The sequence below is a fragment of the Lepisosteus platostomus genome, chromosome 18 (assembly GCF_059453375.1).
Source record: "Lepisosteus platostomus isolate fLepPlt1 chromosome 18, fLepPlt1.hap1, whole genome shotgun sequence".
Taxonomy (NCBI): Eukaryota; Metazoa; Chordata; class Actinopteri; order Semionotiformes; family Lepisosteidae; genus Lepisosteus; species Lepisosteus platostomus.
Window position 1 is genome coordinate 3,269,702 of NC_142628.1, and position 10,428 is coordinate 3,280,129.

The following is a 10,428-nucleotide window of genomic DNA, read 5'->3' on the forward strand; positions in this document are numbered from 1 at the left end:
TGTTGGGTTACACAAACAGGGCAAGCAAAGGGCCTCATAAGTGTCTCAACCAGTAAAGGTACATGCCTGATCACAGGTTTGATACCTTGTCACATTATTGATAAATGGTAATTCAACACATTCATGCACCCAAATGATGGTTACACATTTCAGTGTATTTACAACAAAAATCATTCATGAAGAATAACAACATCCAAGAATCATAGGCTTTGTGACTGGTCTCCTGAATACCGTATGAGGAGGCTTGAACCCCCATTCGGGGGGGGGGGGGGGGGTAACATCTTGAACTTAGGGTTAGCTATGAGGTGGAGGAGATATGCATGAAAGAAAAATTGCGAAAAGAAGTGTGTGGTATAGCAAACTTCGGCTATAAGTTGGCTTCTTTGTCATTATCCCTCCTGAACTTCAGTTAAGAGCTCCCATTTGATTCCAAATTAAAAAACTAAAAAAGAACCCCAGCCTGCCAAAGCCCTAAGATAAAAGAAACACAGCTAGGTCAACCTTCAACAGCTGTTTGCAGCTGCAGAGTGATAGAACATCCTACCACCAGACGAGGCATCAGCACTGCCTAGAACAGGGTTAATGTTCACAGAGGCCAAATCTGCATCAACTCTGTGATGTTTTCATTCTGTCAATGCATCATATTTCATATTTCATACTGAAACCTTTCCATGAATCCATGAATCTTTGTTTTGTTTTTGAGTGTCACATTTTTTTGGCACATCAGTTTATTTTTCAGGCCTATACATTATATAAAGCTACTGTATGTGCATTTACATTATATATGGTTCAGGTGGGTAGCTGCGTCAGCATGCGTAGGCTGCAAAGGAACAAGTAATAGGTTTATTCCATGCTGAAAAAAAGGAAGAAAGAAAACAACGTTTCAGCCGTGGAGCCCTCTTCAGGTGTAAACATATTTACATTATATATGTTGTGTCTGATAGAAGGTGGAGGCAATGCAAGCACTGTAATGTGAAGTAACAATGATTACACTGAAATACCGGAGGGCTTGGACAGATAATGAGACATTTGCTGGCGTCTAGCTGGTTGGTAACTATTTAATAAAGAAACTCCACACCAGATCTCTGGTCCAATTAAATCTGAACTGAAGCCCAGCAGGCCGGCATGAACTCCAAAGCTGTCACTTGATTCAGACCTGAGACTGAATCACTGAAACAGTCATACAGTAACTTTGTATGATGAAAACGTTGTCACTGGGCTCCACTGGGAATTCCCAGGAGTCCAATGACGTCTGCAGGGTGTCTATCGATGTCCCCAGGGAAATCACACTTGGCTGCTTGGCAACATCATAAACACCGCTTACTGTATTTTACAGAGAAATATCATTTCCTCCTCACAGAATTGCAGTATTTCAGGTGCAGAAACCGCGTTGGCATCGATGATAAATGGTTTCTTCTCAATTTCAGTTTAAACCTGCAGAGATACCCTCCACTCACACTTCGTACAAATTCACTATTGCATTTGCGAGGAGATGGTTGTTTAACCTTTTCTGCGTTTTATTTTCTTGAAATAGAGAGAAAAACACATTTAATATGCAATCACCAAAAATAACTAAAGCAAAAAGCACAAGAGAACAGTTTCCTAATTTAGAGCATAACTTCCACTGGTATCTGAACTAAAGCGTCTTAGCTATGGCTGTTTTATCGGTCTGTGACGCAGCGGAAATTCCATGAGATATACTGTACCTGGACTGATGATTTATCTACTTAACCTACCAGCTACCTACTTCAACTTCTTAAAAAATATTGATATATGTTTTATGTGTTTCACCTTCGCATAGAATGTAAAATTCCTTGGACATCTGGCTTTACCCATCTTTGTGGTGGTTACATCTCAGTTTGAGGTGGTGTTACTTTACACTCGTTTGGTTTGTTCTGGGACTAAAACAAAAGCAAAGATCACAAACAGGAAGTAGTCTTATTTTTAAGAAAGGAAGTGTTTAAATTTTGAGAAAAAGACATTTCTCTGAGCATCATGTGTAACAGTTTTGTTCTTCAGGGATAAACGTGTTCACTAATATAAATTCCACAGACCATCATGCCAGTTCTTGCACCATTCAGAAGGGGTCTGTTTTCCAGCTCACAGTACTGCACCTTGAATCTCCATCCATTTTCTAACCGATACAGGATCATGGTGGAGCTGGAGCTTATCCTAGGAACCAACAGATGCAAGGCAGTATACACCCTGGACGGGATGCCAGTTCATCACAGGGCACACGAGCACAAACACAGACACAGACGCAACTCACACCTAGGGCCAGTTTTCCCACTTTTGTCCAAAACCAAACTCCCACAGTCGTGGGGAGAACATACAAACTCCATGTCCAGAATTGCACTCGGGGCCCCAGCACTACAAGGCAGCAATTCTAACCAATGTGCTACAGTGATGCACCCTTCTTTAATCTCTTCTTCAAGCTCTTTTCTTTTAATTTCACCAAATGCAGGCCGTCGTATGATTATTCCTCAGACTGCAGCTCCGCCCGATACAGAAAGACACAAGGGCCATAAAGTGCCAGGTAAGTCACTGCCAAGGAACATTACAGCAGGGTTTAGAGAAACTATGATAGAAGTAATGATGGAAGAAGTAATCTTCAAACATGGGCTTGTGAGACTGTTTTTATCTTATATAAAGCGACAGAGAACTTTTCCTAGACACCGCTCCTAGTTTCTCAGAGTAATGAGCAGAATTGCTGGAATTGTCAAATTGCTTGACAAAGAAATAAAAACTAAATTAAAGAAAACAGAAATGTTTCCCTTTAGATACAGTAGTACTTGTGAGAGCATGAAATTTATTTATCAGCAAGTAAATATCTCAGCTAAATGGAATTTTTATAGAGTGTTGAATTAAACAAAAAAACAACCACATCTAAAATAAAAATAAACATAAAATAAAAACAATCATAAACTATAAAGAAAACTAAAAATAAAAACTTAAGATTTTTATTGTATAATAATTAACATTATTTAATTTTGAATATTCTAAGATTGATACTTAAGATATGTGTAACTTTCCACATACAGAAATACATAAAGATTCTCAGAGACAGATACTGGTATACACATTAGAGATAAATGCATAGGATTATATTTGACAGTTTTGCCCTTTGACATTCAAAATGTTACCAGCTTAACTTCCTTTTCTTAATGGAAAAACAAGCTGAGTGATGTGTGCCAGATTTTAATATCACATCCCCTTGCTTGCAGACTGGCTGATCATCCTGGCTGTGGTTGTAGCAGTGGTTGTTATTTTCCTTGTGTGCATTGCCATCGCTACCAGACACAGGTAAAACAAACAAAAATTGACACCTTTCTAGAGCAAAGAGGGAACAAACTGATATTTTCAATTATTAAAGTTTCACTTACATCTTTTAATGTGTTCTTCTCATTTTGAAGCAATGCTGCAGCTACAGTATTATCCATAGCCTGTGGTAAACTTCTAATACAAACTATTATACCCTGAATCTGTCTGATCTGTCCTCTAAGAAAACAGCACAGGAATGCTTGCTGATAATGTAATGCACCCATATGTAAATTATAATGATCAAACCTTTGACTTGTGTAATTTGTTAGAAATACTGGACAACACAACTCGATATTTAGAATAAGGATTTGGCTGTAACCATCTTGGCTGAGAGAGCAACAGCCTGACCATAAATACGAGGCCAATAAACCTCTAAAAGATTTCCACAAGGTCAAATGAGAGAAGGAGCTGAAAGAATAACAGGGAAGGCAGGAATGATGCAAAATGAGATGGACTTCACCTTTACTCACCCATTTTGGATTAAACCCTTATTTACTATGTATTGGGCAGAAGTAGTGTAGCTACAGATCAAAACTTCTCTGTTTTGAAAAGAAAACATGGTTTGTGGTTAGTATCTTGAATCATAAACAGGAAGAGATGAGTAGACAATGAAGGAGAGTAAGTGGGCTTTGAAAGACATGGTTGGCCTGGACGGTCTGGCTTTGAGGTTTTCCTAACCTGGGAAAGCCATGGCATTCATAATGGGCAGATGTGTCATCTCTCTTGTAAAGGTGGTGTGGGAAGAAGCAGAAGCTGGTGATTACAAGCAAACCAGGAAGGGATGGCAATGGGGCAGCAGGAAACACAAAGGCTGATCGAGAGCAGGAGATGGTCCAGCTGATGAACAAGGAGAAGATTCAGGAGAACGGGGGCAATGGGGAGGAGTTCACCGTCATCGCCCTGGAAGACTCCCCTGAGAAATCCTAGATGGCATAAGATGCCTGTGGAGGGCCTGGGGACTGGAGCAGGGCAGGACGGCCTTCAGCTACAAGGCATCTGGGGGATGGGGAGGATCGGGTAGGGGGCCACAAGAGCTCACCCAGTCTGTGGGTATGAGACCAGGAAACAGACCCCAAGCTGGATGTCTGTGAGCGCGGACTGCAAGCCACAGGCTTGGACTTCTGAAACATTGGGCACATAGCAAGAAAAATGTTGTCTAAATTAACAAAAGGGTCACTATCATTTGGTTTGTTACTTATCCAAACAATTTGAAGATTATTCTTTAAATCCAGGTTTGAATATGGGAAAGAATATATTTCACTATTAACTGAATTGTTTCCGAGACACATTTTATGCATTCTGAGAATCAGATTTTCACTAAAAATACTCAAATAAGGTTTATATTTTAATCAAAAACATTTGAAAGTGACATTTACATTTTAAATAAAAAAATATATTTTTCTTATTTTCTTTTGTAGAGTATGAGTTATGAATATTTATTCTCCTTATAAGGTGGTTCATTATTTTGTTCTTTGTTCTGCGAGACAATAGTCTCTAGTTCAGAATTTGTCTACTGTATTTTTGCCAAGAGAAAGACCCAACAAGATCTTTTTTCCTTGCAGGATAGAGATGGAACTTTGCTTTCTTGAGTGCCCAGTACTATTTAGATAAAGTTTGAAGTACATAAGCAATTCCTGAGGTTCATCAAAAGTGAAACATACAAAGAAAATATAAGAATAAAATACAAATACAAAATAAGGTATGAAAAGCGTCACAATCACTGTACTTCTGCTTCAGCAAACTTTCGTTTTTTTAAAAAATGTTGTTCTATGAATAATACTAGAGTTTGGGCTGGATGGAAGCAGGTCAGTGAACTTGGCTGAAATTGTAACATCTGCAGAAACATAAAAGCACAAATCTTGAGAAATACCATCTACTTCTATCTGCTGCCCAAAGCACAGTAGTTAGTCATTGTGAGTGAGTGTTAGTTATTGTTTGGTACTATAGATACAATTACACATCTTTAGGGGAAGTTCAGAAAGGGACTTTTGGAATTAATAGACAACGAGAAGTCTACAGTATGTATAGTTTTCATGTGGAACATAATTTTTAGCCATTATTTGTTGCCAAGGAGGCTATAAAACTGGAAGTAATACCTGAATGTCTTCTTACTGTATATCCCAATGTCTATATTGTATTTTAGTAAAGGGACATCTCTAAATAATATAGTGGTCATGCAAAACTCCAGTGCTTTTTTTCCCTAGTTGGACTTCATTATTAATGTCTATTTAAATAGTTTAAATAATTTAATAAAGGGATACATTTGTTTTTACTTCTACCCTTGTATGACCAACAAGGTATCTTACAGTAGACTGAAAGATAGATGTAAGCTTTTCATATATCATATTTTGATATATCATATATCACAGTATATCCAAACCTGCAGGGATAGAACAGAAAAAATAAGCCTTCTTAGCATTGCTTAGAAGAATAGTTAAACAGAATATAGACACAACACCACTATTTTAAAATAAGATTAGTCAGTTCAGCATCACTGTTTTAATTGTGCTTAATCCATTGATTCTGCAATGATGACGGAACAACAACAACAGATACTTCACTCTCCAGGTCTTTAAATACATTAGTGGCCCAACATGAATGTGTTGTGGGCCATACTCCTTCAGAGGCAGATTTCATGAGTCGTGCTGTCAATGTCAGTTAAGGCTCTCTGAAAGCGATCTGATGGTTTAATCGTACGTTGTATTTAATTAGCTCTTAATAAAATTAGTTAATATAATTTATCACAAACCAATGCAGTGCAATGCCTTGGGTGCAAAGAAACATACAGTGTAAAATAATCTTACAGAATTTTGCAGAAATAGGAAATGTTTTACCTGCTTAACAATTGAAAGAAGAAAATTGCGTTTTGTTGTTAATTTTTAAATGTTATATTTTTATTTTGTCTTTACTGGCCTCTAATTAGTCCTTGTAATTTTATTGATGACTGGAATTTTCTCTAGGAAATGTCAAGACATTTCAGTGCTTTTTGGGCAATTTGATGTTTTAAGGTCTACAGTAATTATGTTGCTCTTTTTTTTCCTTTTTGGGTTTATTTGAAAGCTGCAACTATACAGATTATTGTGTGCCTTGTAATTGTTTTTTGCATCAACCCCAGGGGTCTTGACTCAGAAATGGTTTAGTAGTTCTAGACTCGAGATTTTACTAATTTAGGACTAACATCTGCAGTATTTATTGTACTTAGTATTTACATGTTTGAGGAGCCGTATTCTGAGATAATTATTGAAAAGGGGACTGTAGGTCAGAAAAGACTAGGAAACCCTAGTCTAGGAAATAGATGACCTGACAAGAAAAACTCCTAGGTAGTGAGGGCAGCGACAGGCAAAGAGCTGGTGTATATTCAAGAAGAAAAGAGGAATATGGGATTGAATAGATATTATTATAGCTATTACTAGTAGTCCTGCTGAATCTCTGTGATTGTTTGAGGAGAGGAGATTGTTTAATTGTTAACATGTCTTCAGGTGCCCTTGTGATTAGCATTGCTTGCCCTCTGCAGAACAAGCTTCAGAAACAGTGTGCTGTGGAAGAGAGCAGGTACAGGTGGGGACGTCAGTCCCCAGACACTCCTCTTCAAAGCCAGGTTGTCTGCGACTGCCCAGAGACAAAAAGCCCTGCTGCCAAAGCCGTTGTACTGTATGTCTGTGCCATTTGTGTGCTTCAGGTTGGGGTGCTTTGGGATTTTTTTGCTTGTTCCTATTGTTATTGTAATGTAGTTGGGTAAAAAGAAAGACAAAAAAATTCCATCTTAAGAGATTTTAATATTGCTGTATAAATGCACTTTATGCTGTGTTTTATAGCTAATGATGGTTTTGCTATATAATCATATGTGTAGAACAATTCTGTTGTAATTTTTATATGTACATTTCAGCTTTATTCTCAAAGCTTAAAAATTCATTTAAAACCATGAAACTGCTGCCTGAATAGTTGTGTCATAAAAAGCTTTCGGACAAGTTGGGCTGGTGCAAAACCACTGGTAACTGCTGCTCACATCCCATCTCACTCCCAGAGATTAACCTAAACCATGGCTGACCCAATCATTGGCTTTTTATACATTTTACATTTTAGAGTTGACTTAAATGTCCAGTTCAAAATTCAATTAAGAAATATGTTAATATTGAAACAAGAAAAAGAGAGGGAGACTGAAACAAGATGTGGATAGGAAATCTCAGAATTAAACTGCAAAATTACAGTCATCCTTTGCTCTTCTTTTAATGCATTTTCTTATTCCCAAAAACAGAAGAAAGGTCGCAAAAGCAGAATTTAATCAGACCTGTAGACACTCAATGTCTTCCAGTGTTTCCCAACTCAGCTTTGAGTTACTAAACTGAATGCTTGATTGAATTAATACTTTGATTTATTAAAAGATAAGGGAGTTTCAACTTCACTATATAGTAAGACAAGGAACCTGTCCATGTGTAGCTTTTTGCCAGGATCTGAAATTGATGAAAGGTCCAGTTAGATTAACTGTGGTCTGTCTATTCTTCAGGAACCTACTGATCTGATAAATCATCCACATTTCCAACAGCCTAGGATTAGCATCTGAGATAAGTGTTATATCCAACAAGTTAGGATTGTTGTACGTTTCAGACCAGATACCTTTTCAGTCATTAAAGGTTCTGGTTAAACTTACTCAAAACTCAGTTGAAAGAACAGTCTGTTGTTAACCCTAGCATTAGAAGATCTGTATCTTTTGTCTTAGCTTCCAGTCAGGCTCTTGATGAAGGTGATACGAATGATACAGTATCTGATTGTGGCTGATACAGCACAATCAATGCTTGTGTTGGGAGAATTTACATGTTGATCACAACTGAACAAGTGTAAGACAAATCACAGAACCCTGAAGTACAAGGACTAGACTTCAGCTTCGCTGATGTGGGTTACTTTAACTACGTCTACTCTACTTGTAAGTTTCTTATATTAGGTACTGCAAACTCAGGATTTACTATGGCTTAATGATTTTTAGCAACACTGTTCTGAATTAAGCTCTAGGAATACATTCTATCCATTGTGTATTACAATTTATTTATTTATAATCTCCCATACAAATATTGCTTAATCAACATTCCATAAATAACACTCTTTAATTTGTAAAGAATTTGTTGATTTTTTGTGAATGCAACTTTTAACATTTAAAATAAACAAAATTACACAAACTTTGGACTTGTTTTATATGTTTATATATTATTTATACACAGTACTTCGAGGTCTCTGAATGGTCATGAACAAGAAAAAAACCTGCTCCGTGAGATGCAAGTGATGCAAAATGTCTATTTTAGGGAAGAACCGTTGAAGTGAACCGATTTTCACCATAACGTGAGGATTAATGTTTGATGTGATTATTAAGAGGATAAAAAGTACAGCTGAGCTAATTGTGTGCAGAGGAAATAAAACATATGCAACCAAAAATAAAAAGGTGATTGATTTTTTTTTGCAAGTTTAATTAACAATATGTGTAACATATAATGATAAATAGAACAATTTTAAACACCTAACTATATGTTTACTCAAAATACAAACCATTCTCCCCCCATCCAATGATGTTAACTTTTATTAAAAAGTTCCAATTGTTCATATCTTGGGCATTTGGACATTAACCTGACTTTCCTGGAACAGACCAAAATTGGTAACTGTGCTCATAGTTCAAGTATGAATCATAAACTTGACAAATCAAAGATGAAGTGGACCTCTCCAGTTTCTTGCCTCCACTGCAGTAAGAAATCATATGTCTAATCTGTAGATATATGGCGTTTCTTAATTCAGATAATTTTTCTCTGCCACACAAATTATTCCGTAGACATATTATACTTTATAGCACAATCCTATTATTTATAATACAATACTCAATAACCATACCAGATTATACACAGATCACCATACCAATTTCTGCAGATTTATATGGATCCAGATGAATCAATTGTATGATGAATCATTTAAGATAATTTAAGAGTTTCTTGATTTGAGTGGCTCAAGTGATAATCCATCTTATTCCATGGGGTGCAGTCAGAGGATTCTTTGAGAGTAATTTGACTACATTTACTTCATAACTGCATACAAATGGTTTGGGTGTTTAGTGCAAATCAAGTTGGCTTTTTTTAGAACATGCCCAACAACTCACATTTTCTAGCCCTACTGCATTGGAAATGTACATTTTCGTTCGGCAGACACTTTCAGCCAAAGTAACTTACAAGATAGAAACAGTCAAGATAGCAAGCATATAACAGTAGAATAAAATAATAATAAAACCACAAAAATAGACATAAAGCTATTATTACAGTAAAAATCTATCTTTATACAGTATGGGTAAAAATATAGGTTCCTTTTTTGCTAAACACTGTCAGCCAAATGAATTAGTAAAACTTAGTATACAGTATACAGTAGGTTCAAGTGCTATCACGCCATCTGGAGGCTTTTATGACCAAATTAGTACCTAAAACTCAGGCAGGCTGTCTTGTATCTGATGCCATTGACTGCCTTTTCCTCATTATACCCATCGATTCCTCCTGCCTCCTGTCACCTCTGATGTTTGCCTTGTTTCAGGGAATCACGAGTTCATGCTGTCATTCTCTATACTGATGGCATGCTGGATAGGCAATGTTTTTTGTTGTTTTATTTCAGTGTACTGTCAGGGTCTAGAATCAATTGGCCCAAAATTGAATTACTGCCTTTAAAATTTACAATAGAGGACATTGACCTACCAATGATTTTATATTTTATTTTTGGGGTTAATGTTCAGATGAACCTGAAAAGATAGACCGGGATATTATCTGAACCAGAATTTCCAATCCAGTGGTTACCAGAGACATTAGGGTGTTCATTGGTGAAAGGTTTAAACTAAAGACCTTTAGAGGTTCCTGCTAAATTCTGTTATGTCTCTTCCCAATTTGTTTTGCACTATTTTTCCCCTTACTGTTGGTCCATAATGACGGCTGTGTGTCATACTGCTGCACTTCAGCAGTAGGTGACGTGAGTACCCTCTTAAAGATAAAGACCTTTGGCATGAGAAGCAGTATATATACTCTATATATACTGTACAACCAATCAATCAATCAGGCCATTGCATACATTCAATCAAGAAGGTGAACTTTTTTA

The 10,428-nt window shown here is 36.8% G+C and overlaps 1 protein-coding gene across 1 annotated transcript in view; it reads left to right on the forward strand.

Annotated features, from left to right (window-relative positions):
• The window catches only part of LOC148645446 (uncharacterized), a 35,222-nt gene extending 26,471 nt beyond the window's left edge, over positions 1-8,751 (forward strand). Inside the window, exons 6-8 of the mRNA XM_088610977.1 lie at positions 2,465-2,536; positions 3,225-3,303; positions 4,053-8,751. Of these exons, the coding sequence (XP_088467103.1) occupies positions 2,465-2,536; positions 3,225-3,303; positions 4,053-4,248 (347 nt within the window). The 3' untranslated portion in view covers positions 4,249-8,751. The remainder of the gene's footprint in view (positions 1-2,464; positions 2,537-3,224; positions 3,304-4,052) is intronic.
• The last annotated feature ends 1,677 nt before the right edge of the window (positions 8,752-10,428 follow it).